At 39.5% G+C, this 22,384-nt stretch overlaps 4 protein-coding genes across 4 annotated transcripts; all 4 read right to left on the reverse strand.

Annotated features, from left to right (window-relative positions):
• Window positions 1–7,076: 7,076 nt before the first annotated feature.
• Window positions 7,077–8,500, reverse strand: LOC6047723 (gustatory receptor for sugar taste 64a). Its single transcript, XM_001864709.2, has 3 exons — window positions 8,083–8,500; window positions 7,327–8,027; window positions 7,077–7,269 (listed from the first exon to the last, which is right to left on the reverse strand). The coding sequence occupies exons 1-3, from the start codon at window positions 8,498–8,500 to the stop codon at window positions 7,156–7,158; spliced, it is 1,233 nt and encodes a 410-aa protein (XP_001864744.2). The 3' UTR covers window positions 7,077–7,155.
• A 1,379-nt stretch (window positions 8,501–9,879) lies between these two features.
• Window positions 9,880–10,978, reverse strand: LOC6047722 (gustatory receptor for sugar taste 64a). Its single transcript, XM_038260757.1, is given in 4 exon segments — window positions 9,880–9,993; window positions 10,064–10,203; window positions 10,206–10,763; window positions 10,825–10,978. Coding segments are annotated over 4 exon segments (966 nt in total).
• A 115-nt stretch (window positions 10,979–11,093) lies between these two features.
• LOC6047727 (gustatory receptor for sugar taste 64f) lies at window positions 11,094–12,928 on the reverse strand. Its single transcript, XM_001864707.2, has 6 exons — window positions 12,781–12,928; window positions 12,353–12,718; window positions 12,130–12,293; window positions 11,544–12,077; window positions 11,392–11,477; window positions 11,094–11,259 (listed from the first exon to the last, which is right to left on the reverse strand). The coding sequence occupies exons 1-6, from the start codon at window positions 12,926–12,928 to the stop codon at window positions 11,094–11,096; spliced, it is 1,464 nt and encodes a 487-aa protein (XP_001864742.2).
• Window positions 12,929–13,945: 1,017 nt separating this feature from the next.
• Window positions 13,946–19,647, reverse strand: LOC6047726 (gustatory receptor for sugar taste 64f). The gene is made up of 5 exons (XM_001864706.2): window positions 19,500–19,647; window positions 19,059–19,436; window positions 18,831–18,994; window positions 14,128–14,661; window positions 13,946–14,061 (listed from the first exon to the last, which is right to left on the reverse strand). The coding sequence occupies exons 1-5, from the start codon at window positions 19,645–19,647 to the stop codon at window positions 13,963–13,965; spliced, it is 1,323 nt and encodes a 440-aa protein (XP_001864741.1). The 3' UTR covers window positions 13,946–13,962.
• Window positions 19,648–22,384: the final 2,737 nt, after the last annotated feature.

A 22,384-nucleotide genomic window follows, 5' to 3' on the forward strand; every position in this document is an offset into this window, starting at 1 on the left:
GGCATTTTCAGTCACAGGGGTTCTCACCTGACGTTTGAACTGTCTATCTGTCAAATAAATATTATGTTAAGAAAATTTAGCTGAAAATAAGTTTTTGCTTTTTGAAAAAATGGTACCAGTTTTGCAAAAGTTTAACATAAACCTCCATCAACGCAGTTCTGCAAACAACTTTAGCGCAAATTTGCTCAAAATTGCTGACCAAACCGTGAAACCGTTGATGTGGATTGTTGAGCATTTCGGAATGGTTCTGGTCCAAGATCCGGTTGCAGATTCCCTACGCTCCGTCCCCTTTACGTTGAGTTACGATCAAGCCGAGATTGTAGTGAGTGAGCAAGGAACAGTCACGAGGAAGAAATTGCACAACCGGAACGAAACCGGCGCAGTGACGGAACCTGAGCAGCTTGTTCAAGGTCGTACCGAATCTTGCCGCGCCAGAAGCAAGCGTGTCCGCATCGGCACTTCTGGAAGTCCCGGTTTGCTTATAAATCTAGTTCCAGCGTGCAGGAATCTTTCCAGCTGGTTGCCGTACCACCGGAAAACTTCGAGAGCCACAATTTTCAATCTGTGCTGTCAGAGTGGAGTTCGATCCAATAAGAGTTAAGAATTCAACGCGGCCGTTGACGTGGAACTTGCCTGGACCAGCAAATCCTGGTGGCGTTGAGCGCCACCGGCGGGACACTGCAAGGTGATGTTTAGTTTAAGTTCCAATTGGCCGTTTTGGGTTGGTAAACAAAGAATGTATCCCTTTCGTGCTATATGTAAACTTCCTCTAGCGTGAACAGGATACACTCTTTGTTTACAAACCAACAACGGCCCTTTTCTTTGTTTTGTTATGTTGACTCTTGTTTTTAGGACTTACCGTTTACGGTTTTCTGAACATTAACCGAAATTAACTAATTACTTGGTCTCACTTTCAATATCAATTTGAACCCGGGAATTTAATGCAGATATCAACGTAAATATTGTAGCCAAATCGAAATTTTGATTGGAAAACACTCCCACTGCAATGCGCACCAAACATCACAACATTGATCTGATTTGCTTTTGTATTCTGCTTGAGCTGTCATTTCATAAAACAAACTTTTTATTTAAATATAAATGCTTTTCAACTTTACATTTAGTAAATTTTACATTACAAATACAATTACATGCCTTTCAACTTTTCAAATTTACGATTTGGTGGAAACAATTTTTTTGTTTAAATGAGATTTATGCATTACGTTGAATCTCATTTTACATGAAGGTACTTTAAATGCGATACAACGTTTTACATTGCATTTCAAATGTAAATTGAGCATGTTTACGTATGAAACATGATTTCAGTGTCGGGTAAAATTACATTTTTTTTTCTGTGCACAGAAAAAAATAATTGGGTAAATTTACATCATTTATGATGTACCAAAAGTGCACGTCATTAATGATGCTAATTTACATGAAATTCATTGTAAATTTAAATGCCATCCGTCGTAAACGTGCCGAACAAACATAGCTTCAGAAACATGTAATTTTCCGATGAAGTCGATGTAATTTTACAAAAGCCAAAAATTTTTTTTACCCCGTTAAATTTTGAATCCGATGTAATTTCAATGCGTATTATGTTTCATTGTTTACTGTATTGCGCAAAAGCTATGCTTTTCGTTATGTATCAGCTAACTTAAGCATAATCTTTGAGCAACGTACAGCAACACAGTATGAAATATAAGCATTAAAAAAACTACATCGAACTCAAAATTCAACGGAGCATGAGCATGACAAAACTGTTAAAAATAATTCACAAATTTAACTTACGGTTTATCTTCCAATCGTCATCAATACACCACAGGGATGATTCCTACAGATTGTCTAGGGAACAGATTGGCCAATGTTTCTGGACACCAAACGCGCTGGACACCAACCGCCCTTTACACCCAGCAAAACTGGCAGTGTTGCAAGCGCAAAACATACGTTGCCAGTGCCTGTTTATTTTGCATTGGCCAGTCTGTTTCCCTAGACAGTCTGTAATGATTCCGTGCCAATACGTAGATACATGTTTCTTCCCGGCCCCTGAACCGTTACTTGTTTTACGGATGGTCTAGAATCTGGCCAGTATCATATCGTGGTTACAGCTACTGCCCAGATAAACTTGTCTCGTATTATGTCCAGGCTCCTTGGGCCATGCGAGCACTTCAGACTGGTGAATCCTGGAAATTCAAGATAGAAATCATGATTTTTCATTGTGTCCAACCTTCCTGATGGACAAGGTCCAAAAAGTGGAATAAAAAAGTTCAAATCAAAGTTTTAGGTTTTGTTTTAATTCACAACGGTATTAAAAAATTTGCCACGAAAATCCAACATTTTTTTCACTGGGAAGAGGAAGAACTCTCAAACCGTATTGTTGAACTGATAATTTTGGTGGATTATTGTTTAATGTTTTATTATGTTTAATGTTTAAAAACACCCAAAAGCAAAAACTGAAAATTTGGTTTATTGGTCCTTTTCAAAAAAACTCCAGATTTCATATCGGGGAAAAGTTTAGCGGGGATCGACTTTTCTTTGCCAAATATCATCCTGGCATGTGTGCTAAATTTGTGCGACGAAAAGGTTTAAACGATCCACCAAAATTATTAGTTTAACAATACGGTTCCAGTCTCGTGGGAATTAAATATTTGGACGTGCTTTTTAGACACCACTAATTAACACCGTTAAAACCAAATAAATATTTGTGATTAAACACAGAGAATCTAGGGGGAAGCAACCGTTGCCTTTAAGGCACCCACGTTTCGGATCTGTAAAGCATCTAAACGAGTCAGGACGATGATTTCGGTTACAAATATGATCACTTTCCGGTTGTTTTCTGTTCACAAATCCTGGCTAGGTTGCGTATTCGTTGGACGACACGATCCTATTGGAATTCTACTCGTTGCGGAGAGTTTATCCGTTTTCGGTTCCGACGAATCTACCTTTGGGAGCAAATTATCTTTTGTCCAATTCCTCCTAATTGGCTGTTGTGACTCCGGCTCGATCTTCTCCACTTTTCGGCGCCCGACCGTGGACTTCTTGCGAACTTTTCATTGTACTCTAAAATTTACCATTCCCTAGGAGTCTTTTCACCTACCTTCCACACGAACACCCTGAACCAGTGTAAAAAACAGATTTAGCATTTGTTACTAAATCCAACAAAACTGGCAGATTTATTTTGGGCACCAAAAACATTGTTTTGTTTGAAAATTTTGACATTTGAAATTCAATAACATGCACGTTCATGAAAAAACAGTAGACTGGTATGAATCTGTCGGAGTTGGTGTTTGCTTCGCACCTACTCAATTTAGGGTACATAATGTTAGTCCACTAGTACACTGGGACTAGCATAACACCAACTCCAGTTTGATTTAACACACTTTTACAATTAGTGCAATTGGGTACTAAAGTCCTATGTCAATTTTTATGTACAACGGTAAAAAACACGATTAAAAACCATTTCTGATCAGTTTTTTTCATTTTAATGAAAAAATTTTGTTTGACAAGACAACATTTTTTCGATGGATCAACTATGGTCCCCTTGGAACGAGCTGTCAAGTAGGAGCTTTTCTGTCAAGAAGGACCGCGAGGTTAATTTTTCAAAATTGATTTAAAAATCCATTTTAAACTCTTTGTACTCGTACAAAGGGTCATTGTACTAAGAAAAATAAGCTTTATCGCTGTAAACAATAATATCAGCAATCTAAGCTTCATTTTAGGACCCAATTATGATAACTTGAAAAGTTGTAAAAGAAACCACGTAGACACTTTAGGGAGGGAGGTGGTTGCAATTGTTCACTACGTAAAATCTAACAAAACAATGCAAAGGGCCATTGTGTGTTTGTAAACAAAGAGGGTGCTTACATCTGACATGAAAGAGATTCACTCTTTGGTTACAAGCCCACAACGGCCCTTTGCATTATTTTGCTAGACATGTTCACGCTGCATACTGAAAAGTTTTGTTTGTATGAACAATTATTGTTAACATCAGGGGATTGGGGGAAGGGGTTCTTATTTTTTTAAGTGTCCGCGTGGTTTATGGATGGTCCCAATCCTAGTGAACTCTAAAATCTCATACAAGTGTAACGGAACATGAAAAAATTAAACTTACGCGATATTCAATTTTGCTGAAATACAACTTATTACTTATTACATAATTGATCGCATTTAAATTTAAGGTTTGTTAAAAAGTATGCACAATCGATTCAACGGGCCTATTTTTTTATCACCTAAACTCCCAAGCTCTAGAAAAAGGGGTAATTAGTTTGCCTAAATTCATCGTTAAACTTTAGTAATTTTGGAACATTTTTACATTTTCAGGTGTCCATTGAACTTCTATTCTTTTGTGATTTTTTTGGCACATTATTGAAAGAGTTCCTGAAAAATTAATTAAATTATTATAAAAATATAAAACCTACTATGACATTTCATTACTATCTCTAAAGGAAAAGTTTATTTATTACGTACCGTCAACAAGGGAAAATCAGGTCTACAGCCCAGTCACGATGGGCTCGTTAGTCGTTTATCTCTACGAGCTGTCGGCTTTTAGACCACTTAAAACCTGTAAATTTGGAAATCTTAGATAAACAGCTGTCCTGATTTGCCCCTATGTCTCGATTCGCCCAGATCACGGTAACGCAGTTAAAGTCGAGGAAGAGGAGCTTCGTAACAATTCATATAAATAAATTTAAATTTGTATGGGAAGAGGGCTTGAAATCACAAATTTGGGTTGTATTATTTTAGCAACCTGCGAACCTGTGTTACGCTCCTATTATTAAATAAAATGTATGGACATTTTATATTTTGTTACAAGGGAGTGGGAAGAGGGTCCAAAAAACATATTTATTGTTACGTAATAAAAGAACGCTCCTTTATCCCCTTCAAGAATATTTCATTTCATTTCATTTCATTTTATTAGGTTGCTTAAACAATTACATTGGTGCAGTTGTTATCCTGAGCTGAGATATGGACTACCTTTCAACAGCTGATTTGTTCAAAATGGGGAGAGAGTTTACTGGTACTAAAGAGAACGAATTAGACAGAGAAGGAAAAAATTGGAAAAATAACCTTCGAAATAGCCACCTTCAAGAATATGACTCACTTTTTTCCAATCACGAAATATTCTAGCAGAGTTGGTTCTATCAGAATCCTGAACATTTCTAGATTGAATATTCAAAAGGTCCTACCTGCATAGGAAAACCATGACTCATAGGTTGTTTTGAAAATTTACTCTAGATTTCTGCTTGAGTGCTGTAAGAATATCCAGCTTTGTGTTAGAACTCTGCTAGAACGTCGTGACTGGGGTTAAATTGTAGCCTATTCAAATTAGACTACTCTGCTTGTCGGAGTTGGAAACCAATCAAATTTAAAGAATATTGATATTTAAAGCTTACCGTGTACTCCGACAATTTCAACGTTCTGTCAAATTTAATTTGAAAATCAAAAGATAGGGGAAATATGCCCATTTTAATCACACTAAGCCGTTCGACCAATTATCATCACTTTTGCTGTTTTCCTCTATTAAATGAATATTTTCAGATGTATCAACAATGGAGAATTGCTTGCTCACTTTTGTTTGAGCTATTTATTACTTTAGAACAGTCAAAAACACTTTATTAAAGCTGTAATTCATGATCAAAGTACTCATAGGCCGATAATAGAAATAGGCTGAGAAAGGGTATAGTTCCCCTACTGTGTGAATTTTTTGAGTTTTAATTTTTATAAAACTAGGGGAAATATGCCCATTTTAATCACACTAAGCCGTTCGACCAATTATCATCACTTTTGCTGTTTTCCTCTATTAAATGAATATTTTCAGATGTATCAACAATGGAGAATTGCTTGCTCACTTTTGTTTGAGCTATTTATTACTTTAGAACAGTCAAAAACACTTTATTAAAGCTGTAATTCATGATCAAAGTACTCATAGGCCGATAATAGAAATAGGCTGAGAAAGGGTATAGTTCCCCTATTTCGTAAGTACCCATCACAAAATCGCCCAGTTTTTGCCAGGATGGCCATAACACGGAGAATTCTTACCATTAGGAACGAAACGGGAACCTGGTCCGTATGTTGAGTTCTGCAAAGGCGAACTGAATCACTGGCCTCACCGAACAACATTTTCCGCAGCAACCGTTCCATCGGTCAGCAGTTCCGGATGATTTGCCGGCCTACGCTGAGGAATCTACAGCCCGGGTCAGCGCCGATGTGTAAAGGAACATAGCTGGCCGTTGCCTTGGACGAACTTGCCCCTTCCGTCCGTGATGTGAACAAGGAGTAAACGCGAGCAAATGGACACTGACGGAGGAAGCTGCCGCCGCAGCAAGGTGAAAGCTGTCTATTTTGCCGAAAAGACAGCTCCTGATGCCAGCAAGAATAACAATCTGCAGAATTGTTCCAATTAATGAGTAAGTTGATCAAATGCTAGAGTATTTTGCTCACCTGTTTAACTCGTTTCAATATAGTTGGAAGTCCTGATGATCTTCCCGTTATTTGATTTCACGCATAAACATCAGATTCGAAAGGACCACTTCCGGCATAATAGTTTTGTTTTGGGTACGACCTGCGCGAAAAAATATGTGGCAACTTTGGCGTCTATTTTGCCTTCTCCATCCATTCCAATTACAATTGTAATCGAGTGTTCTTTGCAAAACCTTTGCATGCCAAACTACCCACTAAAGTCCTAAATTGTGCCGAACAAATGAAAAAAATTATCCGTAAACACTTCCGCACCACTCTCTTCAATCGTAAACAATGTTGAACTGTCATTGACAAAAATAGCCAATGTTTCAATTGAAACTACAGTACATTCAACTTTTACGTTGAGTAAATTTACATTGAATAATCGTTTACATGCTCTTTATTTTTACAAATTCGCCGATAAACAGCAATTTCATTCTCATTTACATGAAAAACAAGAATTACGTTCAATTTCAAATTACATGAACCCTCTTTATGTGTGATTTAACACTTTACGACGGATTTCAGTTTTAAATTAAGGTTGTTTACGTTAAATACATCGATTCAGTGACGTGTAATTTTACATTTTTTTTTCTGTGTATGCTGTAGGGCTATCCAAAAACCACGTGGGCACTAGACATTTTAGAATTCTGGGTCACCAAGATATTTCATAACAATTCTTTTTGAACCTAATCATTTTTAAGTGTCCTTGGAGAAAGCCAACCGCGAGCACGGCTTCACGTCACCAATCCCTTCAGTGTCTTTAGCAAACTTCAGCATCACCAACTCGTAGGTTACCACCGTTCCAGCCATCTAGAATGAAACAAGAAATTATTCGCCCCTCCTCGTAATATGACACTAAGTCAGTACCGCCAGCATCGTCCGTTTGGTGAGATGGAAGAATCCCATCCCGGACAGTGAAACCCTCTCGTTGCGCAGCTGATCTACTAGCCGTTCCAGCTCCAGACACCAGCCAATGTTGGGAATGCGACGGCAGATGGCCAACGGCGCTCGGGCCGTTTCGTTGACCATGGCGGTATGATAGAAAACTAGGGTTGTCCGCACGATCAGATAGGACAGGGCAAACCAGCGGTGGATGCTCGAAGCGAGACTTTCCTGCTTTTTGGATATGTTGAGGAGTTGGAAGCAGATCAGGTACAGGTTGGTGCCGCTTGAGGCGATGATCAGCGGAGCTAGCAAACGGTTCGTATCGTGCACCAGTTGACCGAGGAGGGAGTGTTGGGCCCGGATGTCGGACCAGAACTTTTCAGCGGCTACGACGATACCACTGCTGAACGGTTGAATTTGGGCGTAGATTTGACGGAAACGGTGCGACAGGGCCATGCCGGTTAGGATGATGAGGAGATCCTGACAGGTCCAGGCCATCGTTAGGGCAGCGGTGTAGTACTCGAAGAAGGCAAGCACGGGTATGTTGAACGGGATGTGATTAAAGATGAACGCGTATTGACGGGATGCGAAGTAGTGCGCGGAGCTTTTAATTTCCCAGTTGCAGAATCTAGCTTCGTTTGATTGGTTGATGATGTCGGCGGTTTTCGAGAGGAGGTGGTCCACTGAAAATAAGGATGTTGAAGAGTTTGGAAAACATACGGCATACGGCAATCTCACACAAAGCGCAAACGATCATCACACCGGAAGTGAACCAAACGGTCTTACGGAGGCTTTTTTTAGCTTCACCAGTTTCTTTTGCAAGGAATTCCCGATCAACGCGTTCCCATTCAAGTGCCAACGGGCGCCACTTGCGTGCTAGATTGACTAGCAAAGCGATAATCAGTACGGTGTCCACGTACACCAGTATCCCAATGGTATTATTTGCGTTTGCTCCAATCCGCTCCAGCCGTTTGTACTCTATGTAGACCATTAACAGTCCGAAACCAATCAGGGTTAGGGAAAAGAGAAACTGCACCGAGAGCCACCTGAATCGCAAACCGATGGGACTCCGTTGAAGGATTCCACCTACGGGAAACGTGCCCATTAGCTGAAACACGACAAACACTGGCCGCAGAGCGTTGTTCAGAGAGTCCATTGCACTGGACGGAGACCGGCTTTTCTTGGCATGAAGGACAACTTTAAACAACTTTGTGACATTCTGAAGGTTTTTATGCTAAAAATGAAGTAACACGCGAACCGATTAAGATTCATTTGTAATGATAGTAATTAGGGCAGCTGGTATGGTTCGCACGATGAAATGGTGGAGTGCTGGTCAGATGAGCAGTACCACCTCGTAGGTGATAATCGTTCCGGTCAGCTGTGGGAGGAAGGAGTAAATGAGACCATTATTTAGAATCGACAGTTGGCGTAAGGTCATTGATTACAGTCAGCAAAATCCGCCTTGCCGTATTTGGGGTATATTTGCAGCCGTTGCAGCTCGTCGCAGTATTCTGCGGTGGGTACCAGCTGAATCAACCGGCAAGTCACATCGTGTGTTCGACTTTTGCGCTGTACCAGAACATGTCTAATTTATAACTCCATCATATTTCAAAAGGCCTCATCCATAAAGTACGTTACGCTAAAATCAGCCAAAATTTACCTCGCCCATGTCTCGCTTTTCCTATACTTATTAGAGATCCTAAATAGGAGACTGAACGAAGTGAATTTGACGTACCCAAACAGACGCGAATTTTACGTATCCAAACGAGCATTTGCCTTTACGCACAGCAAAACTTATCAGTGTTGCCAAGCTCAAAACATACGTTGCCAGATCGATTTAGCAAGCTTAGACCAGTTTCCCTATTTAGGGTCTCTAATACTTATAACATCTAATTTCACGCTTGCTCAGACTCCCCCTCCCCCTAGAGCGTGACATACTTTCTGGATGACGCCAAATTAAAACCACGTAGTGAATGCAGCAGAATGCAATTCTTGGTCAGAATCTGTTACAGTCGACTCTCTGGCTGTCGATCTTCTCGATATCAATAATGCTCCATGTACCGATGAATTCTTCAGTCCCTTCAAACTGCATACTTCGATTGTCTTTATTCCTCGATATTTTCTCTTGCTTGAAGGATCTTTTCCTCGACGGTCCCTTGAATTCTATTTGCTTTGAATATCTATTCCGGTTGTCAATAGTTTCACTTTCTCATGGCTTGCATAGACATTTTCTTTTAGAAACGAAGCTTTGAAGGGTGTTTGACATTTATTTGTTTTTGTTTGCTGGACGTTGCCATGATTCTTTCCTATAGCTGGTCAGCAAGAAAAACAAATTTCAATCGAGTCTTCATTTTGCATCGTTCTGTAAACTGATGATTCTCTTCCTCGACGGTCCCTTGGATATTGACAACCAGAGAGTCTACTGTATTACATATATTTTGATTTGAGATGGTTTTATATATCAGACGAGACACATCTTGAAAAAATAACAAACATTTCGCGGCGTTGCAACGCCGGAATGTGCCGTAATCATTTTTAAGTGTCCTTGGAGAAAGCCAACCGCGAGCACGGCTTCACGTCACCAATCCCTTCAGTGTCTTCGGCAAACTTCAGCATTACCAACTCGTAGGTTACCACCGTTCCGGCCATCTGAAACAACACAAGAAATTATAACACTTTTCGTTCCTCTTTGCAATGTGATATAAAACTAAACAAGTACCGCCAGCATCGTCCGTTTGGTGAGATGGAAGAATCCCATCCCGGACAGTGAAACCCTCTCGTTGCGCAGCTGATCTACTAGCCGTTCCAGCTCCAGACACCAGCCAATGTTGGGTATGCGACGGCAGATGGCCAGCGGCGCCGGGCCGTTTCGTTGACCATGGCCGTGTGGTAGAACACCAGGTTCGTCTTCACGATCAGATAGCACAGGGCATACCAGTGGTTAACGCTAGAAGCGAGACTTTCCTGTTTTCGGGATATGTTGAGGAGTTGAAAGCAGATCAAGTACAGGTTGGTGCCGCATGAGGCAATGATGAGTGGAGCTAGCAAACGGTTCGTGTCGCGCACCAGTTGACCAAGCAGTGTGTGCTGGGCCCGGATGTCGGACCAGAACTTTTCAGCGGCAATGACGATACCACTGCTGAACGGTTGAACCTGGGCGTAGATTTGACGAAAACGATGCGACAGGGCCATGCTGATTAGAATGATGAGGAGGTCCTGACAGGTCCAGGCCATCGTTAGGGCGGCGTTGCAGTATTCGAAGAAGGCAAGCACGGGTATGTTGAACGGGATGTGCTTGAAGATGAACGCGTATTGACGGGAAGCGTAGTAGTGTGCGAAGCTTTTAATCTCCCAGTTGCAAAATTTAGCTTCGTGGGATTGGTTGATGATGCCGGCCGTTTTCGAGAGGAGATGCTCCACTGAAAATAAAAGTTTGAGAAGTGTTTAGGAAATAACGGTCTTCGGTTATCTTACACAAACCGCACACGATCATTACACCAGAAGTGAACCATACAGCCTTTCGGAGGCTTCGTTTAGCTTCGCCAGTTTCTTTTGCTAGAAACTCTTGATCAACGCGTTCCCACTCTAACGCCAACGGGCGCCACTTGCGAGCCAGATTGGCCAGCAAAGCCATGATCAGTACGGTGTCCACGTAGAACAATATCCCAATGGTATTATTTGCGTTGGCTCAATCCTCTCCAGTCGTTCGTACTCGATGTAGACCATGACTAGCCCGACAATGATTAGGGTTAGGAGAAGAGAAACTGCACCGAGAGCCACCTAAATCGTAAACCGACGGAACTCCGTTGAAGGATTCCACCAACGGGGAACGTGCCCATTAGCTGGTACACGACAAACACTGGCCGCAGTGCGTTGTTCAGAGAGTCCATTGCGCTGGACGGAGACCGGTTCTTTCTTGGTATGGAGAATAAGTTTAAACAATCTTGTGAAAACCTGAAGGTTTTTATGCTAAAAATGAAGTAACACGCGAACCGATTAAGATCCAACAGTGCTGATGGTAATTAGGTCAGTTGCCATGGTTCGCACGATGAAATGGTGGTGGAGTGTTGGTCAGATGAGCCTTCCCGGTAGGAGAGCAGTACCAGCTCGTAGGTGATAATCGTTCCGGTCAGCTGTGGGAGGAAGGAGTAAATGAGACATTAGTCAGAATCGACAGTCGGCGTAAGGTCATCGATTACCGTCAGCACAATCCGCCTCGAAACGCTGAATACACCCATTCCGTTGAGGCTAGCACCGCACTTGGTGTACATCTGCAGCCGTTGCAGCTCGTCGCAGTATTCTGCGGTGGGTACCAGCTGAATCAACCGGCACATCCCGTGACTCGTGTGTTCGACTTGTGCGCTGTACCAGAACATGAGAAATGTCCTAAGCAGAAGATATGCGAAAGAATACCAAAAGTACACCTTGTTGACCACCGACGGTTGCTCCTGATTCGCGTTCATGATTTGCAATACGATGTAATAAGTGTCGTTGGCGTAGGATACATATACCAGCTTGCTAATGGCACGATTGATAGATGCGGCTAGTTCGCACAACGCCACGTACTGGATACGGATTTGCTCCCAAAAGTGTTCGGTCGTCGGTGTCCAGCTGTTGATGCGGTCAAATACGCGGTCTCGTAGCTGGTCAAATCGCGCCGCAATGCCTATGCTGATCAGCATGATGAATAGATCAATAAAGTTCCACACGAACGTCATCGATATGATGATGTACTGGAAGAAAGGAAGCGGAAGTCAATTATACTTTGCTCTAGACATTACTTACCTCATTGTAGATAGCAATTGGTAGACTGTACGCAAAGGTATGGAACGTCGTGGTAAACGTCTTTGCAAAGAAAAACTTGGCCGGATCTGGTATCGTCCAGTTGCAGTAGTCGATCTCCTTAAGCATATAGCTGACGTTGTTGGCAACGAAAAGAAGATGTTCAGCTGGGAGAAACAAGAGACCATATAATGTTTACTGAACGCATGTAGATGTTTGCAGTTACCGAGAGCCATCAGAAGAAGCGCCGCGTACAAAACGGATTTTCCTTTGAGGTTCGATTTATACCGAACAAATGTTCGCTCCGTACGGGACCACGCAACGGCGATGGCTTGCCACTGTTTGGCCAGTTGCCAGAATATGACCAAACTCGTGGCACAGATGCCAAAAAAGATGGGCTCGGCAACGTTGATGGCGTTCAGGTCACGACCTAGACGTACCAAGCTGAGTAGTAACATCGTGTATCCGCCAAAGATGGAAATCGCGCTGACGACGCAGGTCACGGAGACCGTTCGGAACGTCATGCTTTCGGGAGCGCGATTCAGGACACTTTGTAGGGGGAACACCCCAAACAGTTGGGACAGGGTCAGCACTGGTCATGGAGAAATGAATTTGTGAAAGTTATTGTACAATTTATATAGGAAGTATTCGAACCTGGAGCGATAGCGGTGTGGAAATGGTCACTTTCAGACGCCCCCTTTTGGGGTTTCCCGCATTCGACGACTGTGAATGGCTTGGCAGCTAGAATTGAGCTTTTCTTCCAAAGTACGTTTGGGTTACGCCAGTATGGATAGGTGTGCATGTGTGAACTAGAAACGAGAGTAATTACTAAACTTATTCCAACTCTTATTTTAATTTTTAAACCCTTGCATTCAATAACACTTCTTCTGTGTTGGGTCATTTCGCACCAACTGTCAACAAAAAAGTACAAATTTCGAAATCGACTTTTTCTGATTATGCTCAAATTTTGTGGATCTGTTTATACTATTGAAACATGCAAGAATCCCAAATTCAGAAAAAATGGACCATCGCTTCTCTTTTGGCGCTCAATTTTCGTAAAAATTTCAAAACCCTCTGATTTCAGATGGCCAAATTTCGGAAGCAGAAAATGGCGTCATCAGATTCATGCGATTTAATTTTGAATTGAACGTCACCGTCGTGTTCCCCAGAGGATTTTACATAAGAACCATCTTTTTTTTGGACGAATAAAAATTTCAAGCTTGCCGTTGCAGAATTTGTAGAACTACGTTTTATTCACATTTCCGCTCAGAATACTAAAAAATGCTGCTGTTTTGGAAGCAAAAAGAATATTTTTCAGGTCTGAAACCGAATTTATATCCTACCTGTACAAATGGAAAGCCGGGCCAAGTGGATGTAAATGTGAAACTGTCGATTATGCAGCTAAAGTCGTTACAGATGTGTTTGCAAGGAGAATTTCAATGATGCGACTCAACCTACGATGGCATGTTATACTCTATTTGTCGAACGGATTTTTAGTTTCTTCCTTTTTATTTTTTGCGCTCCAATGGAAAAAACACTAATCATTGTTGACTTTCAATTATGCGATAATACGGGTCCGTGCTATCGTGCCCATGGTATGTTTATAGTTTATAATTTCATATCGTGACCTTTCTACGTGGTGCAGAATATTTTGTCTTAAATGACAAATAACGAGTAAACACGAGTTTAGAAGCGGCAGTCATTGCTGAACGAAGGATAGTTCTCTTAAGATTAAAACTCTGAGTTGACTTTTAAAAAAGCTTAGGGTTTTATATGTTCTGCTTGTATGAAGTATCACAAAAAATATGAAGAATCAATTGCACTGATTTAGACCAGCTACCACGGATCGCAAGACAGTTTGCTGGAATGTTGCTCCGATGAGTCCTTCCGGTATGACAGCATTACCAGCTCGTAGGTGATAATCGTTCCGGTCAACTGTTGGTGGTAAACAAAACGAAATAATTAGTCCGAATCGCTAGACAGCGTAAGATCATCCTTTACCGTCAGCAGAATCCGCCTCGACACGAAGAATACGCCCATGCCGTTGAGACTAGCACCGCACTTGGAGTACATCTGCAGCCGTTGCAGCTCGTCGCAGTACTCCTCGTTGGGCACCCGCAGAATCAACCGGTACGTGGCGTGACTCGCGTGCTGCACTTCTGAGCTGTACCAGAACATGAGAAACGTCCGCAGCAGCAGGTACACAAACGAGTAGCAAAAGTACACCTTGTTGACCGCCGACGGTTGTTCCTGGCTGGCGTTCATGATTTGCAAACATATGAAGTAGGTATCATTCGCGTACGACACAAACACCAGCTTGCTGATGGCACGATTGATGGTCCCGGCCAGTTCGCACAACGCTACGTACAGGATGCGAATTTGCTCCCAAAAGTGTTCGGTCGTCGGAGTCCGGCTGTTCATGCGCTCAAAGACGCGATCTCGGAGTTGATCGAATCGGGCCGAAATGCCGATGCTGACCAGCATGATGAACAGATCGACAAAGTTCCACACGAACGTCATCGATATGATGATGTACTGGAAGAAAGAAAGCGGATACAGGATTATGGAGTTTGGTGGTAGTTTGTCGTGTGCGTAGAGTATCGTGCGTCTCCATTGAATTCACAAGTAGAGACTTGCAGGACGGTAAGCGAGAAACCTGACTACTTGGCGTTCTTTAACCCTTAAGTGGTAATGTGCGCAAATATAAAGCGGAACTGAAAAATTGTATTTGATAATCCAATTGAATGCTATTTGATTGATCGGTGTTTCAAATAAATTCCAAATAAAAAATATTTTTATCCTTCAAAAATCAATTCTAGAGTTCTATATATTTGCGAAGGTCTTATAAGCAGACGGAATCCCATAACTTATCGTCAGCTGTGTGCTATCTTGTGACATAGATTATTTTGGTCAAAAATGAGTTAATGATGACGTTTTGCTATACTTAAGGCTACCAACTCTTGCTGAGCAAAAATCCGTACACTTTGCCGATATAACACCATGGTATAACAAAAACTGTCAATGAATTATTTAGACAAATTAAATTTAATAAATTTGAGAATTAAAAATATAAAACTGTGTCGTTTTTACAGCTAACAAATTTCACAAAATGCTATCAGAGTGCTTATGATTTGCACGTTTAAAAGTATTCATAAAATAAACCGTGATTTGAATCAAATCATTATGTTCTTCCATTTTTTTTGTTAAACGATTAAAAGTTTACGAAATGTCAAGTTTACTTTCACGAATAATATCCTATATAACACAACAGTTTAAAGGACCTTTAAAAAACTCTAGATTTGTTAATTCAAATGTTCAAATGTTTTCACAAGTTTTAGAAAGCCTTTGGAAATGAATGAATATATTTAGTAAGGAATTTTTAAAAGAAAAATTCCAGAGTTTTTTTTAAAAGATCCTATCAACATATGAAAGACAATAGTTCAAAAACTCTAAAATTATTGATGATCAAGTTTGAATTGAGATAACGGAAAACTCTCCTTTTAAATCAAACTCAGAAAAATAAAAATTTCTAGTTAACAAAAGCTTCGACCAAATCAAAAAAGCAATTCAATGATTAAAAAGTTGTTAAAATTCCGTACAAATCCGTATTATGCGTAAAATTCCCTACAAAAAAATCCGGCCTGTTAAAAATCCGCGAAGAGGTTCGACAATCCGTATGGTAAGGAAAAAATCCGTACAGTTGGTAGCCTTAGCTATACTTAACAAACACTACAAGATGCTTTAACCCGATTTTGGAAACTCGTTTCCGTTTCCCGAATATCGCAATACACACTTGTGAGTCTTGTGACAAAGACCAATTTATCATCAAAATGATTTGGAAAATGAGGAAAAATTTCTTATTTTCACAAATTTATGTTGATACACATTTTCTGAAGGCAATGCAATCTTTTGTTTTTGAAAATATACTGATTAAGTTGGTTAAACTATTGATTTGAGCCTATTTTAGTTTGTATGGGAATTCTGTGCACGCTTGTGACACGTAGTACAAATTTACTTTCAAGGCACACTTGTGAAACGTGCTTTTCAGATTTTTGTTTACATTATTTACTGTATCTTTTAACTGGTGTAACCAAGCTCTACCATTCATAGTTTTGAAAAAAAAAAAAAACTTTAAAAATCAATTTTCTCGAATAGTACTAAATGGTCGTTATCACAAGACAGCACACAGCTGACGTTATTGGACCTTTATTTTTTTTGTTTGAAAAACTCTAGAATTGTAGAAAAAAATCTGATTAAAGTGTATAAGACAAATAAGTTGAGTACATAAACAAAAAAAAATAATTGTTTCTGAAGTTTGCACAAAAAGTTAAATTTTTCAGAACACCCCTGCCTTATTTTTTTAATTGACCGCATTTTAGGTATATATTGAATCATAAACGTCTTATTTAAAAATGGTGTTTAACATCTCATTTTTCAAAAACAAAAAAAGTTTTTCACAGAAATCTAAAAGAACTATTTTTTTAATTTTTAAAAAAGATGAGTTGCGACGCCTTTTCTGCCCATCTTCGCATAAATGTCCTATATGCAAAAACCGCTAGCTGAAAAAAAGGCAAGAGAAGTTTGTCCCACACATAAGGCTACCCCAAGTAACATTTTTTTTCCAGGAGTTCTACAAGAGCTCTTCAAGATAGCTACACCCAGAACTGGGCATCGGCATACGAGAGGATAAAGAGCAAGATTCGGTAGTAAAATGATACTGTGTGCGGACGGAGAGGATAAATCCCAAAATTACCGAGAGTACTTTACTCATGGTTCATTTTCCAAAAGTTCATCTATCAAAAAAAAGTACCGGTACCGAGCCTCGAACCCAAGACCTTCGGCATATTGAACCGTGCCTTTGCCGTATGGGCCACCATGGTTCGGTGACTAAGTGGCGGTCATTTGTCCATATAAGCCACTCAATAGGATGAACTGTTCCAATGAACGAAAGAACACGCGAGAGAACTATACTCTCGCAATAAAACCTCACGTTTCTTTTCGTGAGGACTATCCCCTCGTTCTTTAACTTTGGGTTTACAGCATAGCAGTTTGGACCGCGGTAGGATAAAACTCTCTTCAAGTACTCTTCAAACTCCTGAAGAAGTTTTGAAGAGAATTTTATCCTACTGCGAACCAAACTGCTATGCTAACTATCTTGAAGAGCTCTTGTAGAACTCCTGGAAAAATGTTACTTGAATACATCAAATGTTAAAGACCGAGGGGATAGTCCTCCCGGAAAGAAACATGGGAAGGTTCTATAGGGACGTGGCGTTACATCGTGCTGCCATCTGGTTTTGAGAGGTGCAAGAGTGGAAAAGTGCTGAGTCATCGTCTAAAAATAGACGGCGTCCTATCTCGCCCAGCAAAATTAAGTCGATAAAGTAGTCGGTTTCGATGAGAAAAAGTGGAAAACGTGGTCTAAAAATAGCGACGCCATCCCCTATTTTGCGAGTAAAGAGCTCTCGCGTGTTCATTCGTTAATTGAAACAGTTCATCCTATTGAGTGGCTTGTATGGACAAATGACCACCACTCAGTCACCAAGCCCGTGGTGGCCCATACGGCAAAGGCACGGTTCAAGATGCCGAAGGTCTAGGGTTCGAGTCTCGGTACCGGTACTTTTTCTCATAGATGATTTTTTTTTGGAAAATGATCCCAAGAGTAAAGTACTCTTGCAAAATTCGGGATTTATCCTCTCCGTCCACACACAGTATCATTTTACTACCGAACCGGGCTCTTTATCCTCTCGTATGCCGATGCCCAGTTCTGGGTATATGTGTTTAGTTTTCACAAAAAAAAACTGGATTTCTTCCTGATTTCTAGAACAAAGATGTTTTTGGCTTTGCTAAAAGAGCACACGATTTTGAACAAAACTGCATCAATAACTCAAAAGTGATGACGTCCCTTATGCACGTTTATGCGAGCAGGGGCAATTTTATTTTTATATTCATTTTTTAAAGCCGAACTATAAAGAGATCCAGTGAGCTCAAAACTGCAATGTTCCAAAACTTGGGCAAGTATCATGCCTAGGGGCCACATAAATCGACATTCCTGAAAAAGAAATGTTTTTACGAGACAAACCCCGTTCAAAATTCTCATCCCTTAATATTCATCCTTTAATATACTCGAAGAAAATATATTTTTACACTTTGGCATATTATTTTTTAATTTTTGTGTAGTGGTAAGCGCGGTTCCCAGTTGGCCTGGGTTCGGTCCCAGTCGGCCTCGGTGGCATTTTTCGAGACGAGATTTGTCTGTCTGTCTGATGTTAGGTCGTAAGCTCAGTCCAAGTATAAGGGTCGTCCCCTCGGGTCCGGTCTCGGTAGAGTCGCTGGTAGGCAGTTGGACTCACTATCCAAAGGTCAGATCGAATCCCAGGAAGATGGAAGCTTAGGTGTAAATTTGTATGACCCTAATTTAGTACTATAAAGTGATTAGAAATTTTAGATCCGGATTTTCCGGTGGCCTGTACTCCAGCAACGGTCCGTGCAGTGTGTTTTTCGTCGAATTATAATTAGTGGTGTAAAAACGAAGCTTTTGATAGGGTGTGAACAACGGGTGGTTTGCGCAAACCCATATTTCGGTATTTTTCTGGGTCCTTTTTTCCCAACGATTAAGCCATCTAACGAAGTTGCCAATGGCGCTGCTCTACCCTGGTATGGGAAAGATTTTGGCCAACACTGAAAGTTAGTATTGTAGAACTTACCTCGTTGTACGCCGCAACTGGTAGACTGTACGCAACGGTATGGAACGCGGTGCTAAACGTCCTTACGCAGAAGAACTTGACCGGATCCCGAATTGTCCAGTTGCAGTAGTCAACCTCCCTCCGCAGATTGCTAACGTTGTTGGCCACGGAAAGAAGATGTTCAGCTGAAAGTAACAAAAAAAATCCTATCAACTGATGTTTTCCGAACGCATGGATGTTTGCGCTCACCGAATGCCAACAAAAGGAGCACCGTGGCCACGGATCGGATTTTCCACTTTAGGACCGTTTTGCGAAACGGATGGTGCAGAAATTTTCGCTCCGTTCGGGACCACGTAACGATGATGGCTTGCCACTGTTTGGCCATTTGCCAAAATATTACCGAACTCGTGGCACAGATGCTGAAAAAGAAGGGCTCTGCGATATTGATGGCGTTTAAGGCTCGGCCTTGACGAATCAAACTGAGCAGTGAAATGGCGTATCCGCCAAAGATGGAAATAGCGCTGACGACGCAGGTCACGGAGACCGTTCGGAATGTCATACTTTCGGGAGCGCGATTCCGGACACTCTGCAGGGGAAATACCCCAAACAGTTGGGACATGGTTAGCACTGAAAGTGGAGGGAATGGATTTGGTGAAATGGTTGTAAACACTGCTTTTGAAGTATTCGCACCTGGGGCGATAGCAGTGTGGAAATGGTCACTTCCTGTTGCTTCATTGTGAAATTTGTCGTATTCGGCAACTGTGAAAGGCTCGGCAGCTAGAATGGAGCTTTTCTTCCACAAAATGTTCGGATTGCGCCAGTATGGATCGTAATTCATTTGTATTCTTTAGAGTAGAAAAAAAATGGTATTTTTTGGTTCTTTTTAGCTTTTTTTAGCTCTATTCAAGATAAGCCTTCACAAATTTCCACTAGTGGCTCCCAAAATCTTGTCCCTTTTGCCAAGCATCGATTGTACTGTTATAGCCAGTTATGTATGACCGGTGCGAAGCGCTGGGCAAATATTTACCAATCCCGAAAATCAATTCCCAATCCTACCTGTGCATATGGGAAGCCGACACCAAGTGGATGTGAAAATGGAACCATCGAACGACCAGCTAAAATTTCATTCAAAGTCGATATAAATACGTTTGCAAACAGAATTTTAATGAGACGAGTCAGCTAGCGATATACTGGTTGTCGGACGGATTGTTAGTTTATCTATAGAACCCCAACCCGTGCCTCTATTTTGTGCTGTTCCCCGAAGGAAGAAAACAATAATCATCGTTGTCTTTCTGTGTCAATTTTGCCACAAAACGAGCCCGTGCTATCGTGCTCATGATACGTTTATTTAATTTATGCTGATTTTATTCATAACAAGCTCGGGCTATAATTTCAAGTCGTGGCTCCGGCCACGAATATGGAAGTCCTGCGGAGCGTGATTGCCACCTTGTAGATCATCGCGTGGCGCGGAGTGTTTCGTCCTGGCGGGCGGAGAACAAGTTTGATGCTAGGGTTTTAATTTTATTGAAAATTTTCCCGCGACTTTCACTAGTGCACGGCTTACCTTTCTAGGTTTGTTCTTTTCTGGAGAGGGAGTTTAGTTTAATTATAGGTACTCCACCTCTGAGAAAATATGTATTAGGTTTCAGATTCAGTTTAGTACTCCGTTTTTTAACATGTTTGACCCGTCCTCTTCTCTTTATTCTTTATTTAACTATAAAAAATTAAATACAATTCAAACGCTGACGAAAAACTACTTTACGGTACACATCAACCATAGCATTTGCACCCAGATTTCTGTTATAGACATTTTAGTATCTTCAATACTAAGGGAACTATCGATATATTTTTTTATTCATCCCCTAAATGACTGTCTTCGTAGCCATTTACAACAAAGTTTGACTGTTTTTATAATCAGATTCTTGCAGGATTGGGTCCGTAAGTTTGACAATTTTGGAATAAAGACAACAACTTCCTTGGTTGTTGTGCATCCTTAAGTCGATTAAAAATCCTAAAATTTTATAGTTCGAGGCAGGGGCGCTGACTCTGGGGGGGCACGGTACTTTTTGCCCCCCTTAAAATTGGGCAGGGCGGCAGCCCATACATTGTGCCCCCCCCAGAAATTTTGGAAGAAAAATATTCTTATTTTTAATATTACAAAAAAAAAATCAGAGAAATAATTGAAAATAATATTTAAAACTGAATTGGAATTGGATAGAATTCTTGTAAGCGAATCTGTAAAATAGTTCAAAAACATTTGTTGTTTTCTAAATCGACAACGTTTCATCTATACTACTGCGCTCTCTTATGCTAACTAGGTAGGAAAACCAGCAAGCTTAGTATACAAAAGCAAACTTACGCAAACTCTTGCCAAAACAATCATCAAGTTTTCAGACGCAACATTCTACGTTTTGCCATTGTAGATGAGGATTTAGCGAAAATGAACTGAAACACTTTTCAAAACGGTCATTTTTGACATCTTTACGTTAAAAAATAATGATAAATTTGATATTTTTGAGTAATTTTAGGTAATTTTTTCTTGATTTCATTTTAAAAAATTGCAAATTTTTGGTCGTATCAAATTGTCATAATGCTTTTTTTGATTTTATTGAAAACTGTTTGTGTATCTTTTTGGTTATTCTTTTATTCTTAAATTCTTAAATTCTTAAATTCTTAAATTCTTAAATTCTTAAATTCTTAAATTCTTAAATTCTTAAATTCTTAAATTTTTAAATTCTTAAATTCTTAAATTCTTAAATTCTAAAATTCTTAAATTCTTAAAAATTCTTAAAATTCTTAAATTCTTAAATTTTAAATTCTTAAATTCTTAAATTAAATTCTTAAATTCTTAAATTCTTAAATTCTTAAAATTCTTAAATTCTTAAATTCTTAAATTCTTAAATTCTTAAATTCTTAAATTCTTAAATTCTTAAGATTAAATTAAAATTCTTAAATTCTTAAATAAATTCTTAAATTAAATTCTTAAGTTAAATTAAATTCTTAAATTCTTAAATTCTTAAATTCTTAAATTCTTAAATTCTTAAATTCTTAAATTCTTAAATTCTTAAATTCTTAAATTCTTAAATTCTTAAATTCTTAAATTCTTAAATTCTTAAATTCTTAAATTCTTAAATTCTTAAAAAATTCTTAAATTCTTAAATTCTTAAATTCTTAAATTCTTAAATTCTTAAATTCTTAAATTCTTAAATTCTTAAAATTCTTAAATTCTTAAATTCTTAAATTCTTAAATTCTTAAATTCTTAAATTCTTAAATTCTTAAATTCTTAAATTCTTAAATTCTTAAATTCTTAAATTCTTAAATTCTTACTTAAATTCTTAAATTCTTAAATTCTTAAATTCTTAAATTCTTAAATTCTTAAATTCTTAAATTCTTAAATTCTTAAATTCTTAAATTCTTAAATTCTTAAATTCTTAAATTCTTAAATTCTTAAATTCTTAAATTCTTAAATTCTTAAATTCTTAAATTCTTAAATTCTTAAATTCTTAAATTCTTAAATTCTTAAATTCTTAAATTCTTAAAAAATTCTTAAATTCTTAAATTCTTAAATTCTTAA

Source organism: Culex quinquefasciatus, chromosome 3 (genome assembly GCF_015732765.1).
Source record: "Culex quinquefasciatus strain JHB chromosome 3, VPISU_Cqui_1.0_pri_paternal, whole genome shotgun sequence".
Taxonomy (NCBI): Eukaryota; Metazoa; Arthropoda; class Insecta; order Diptera; family Culicidae; genus Culex; species Culex quinquefasciatus.

Bases quoted from the DNA above. Each gene is read 5' to 3' on its own strand.
- LOC6047723 (XM_001864709.2), bottom strand. From the start codon at position 8,500: ATGGACTCTCTGAACAACGCTCTGCGGCCAGTGTTTGTCGTGTTTCAG. The intron at 8,028-8,082 runs GTGAGATTGCCG...CCTTATTTTCAG, and splicing joins GATGATCGTTTGCGCTTTGT to TGGACCACCTCCTCTCGAAA. The intron at 7,270-7,326 runs GTACTGACTTAG...GTTTCATTCTAG, and splicing joins CCAAACGGACGATGCTGGCG to ATGGCTGGAACGGTGGTAAC.
- LOC6047727 (XM_001864707.2), bottom strand. From the start codon at position 12,928: ATGCACACCTATCCATACTGGCGTAACCCAAACGTACTTTGGAAGAAA. The intron at 12,294-12,352 runs GTAACTGCAAAC...TGTTTCTCCCAG, and splicing joins GCTTCTTCTGATGGCTCTCG to CTGAACATCTTCTTTTCGTT. The intron at 12,078-12,129 runs GTAAGTAATGTC...CCTTTCTTCCAG, and splicing joins CAATTGCTATCTACAATGAG to TACATCATCATATCGATGAC.
- LOC6047726 (XM_001864706.2), bottom strand. From the start codon at position 19,647: ATGAATTACGATCCATACTGGCGCAATCCGAACATTTTGTGGAAGAAA. The intron at 19,437-19,499 runs GTGCGAATACTT...CTCCACTTTCAG, and splicing joins CCACACTGCTATCGCCCCAG to TGCTAACCATGTCCCAACTG. The intron at 18,995-19,058 runs GTGAGCGCAAAC...TGTTACTTTCAG, and splicing joins GCTCCTTTTGTTGGCATTCG to CTGAACATCTTCTTTCCGTG.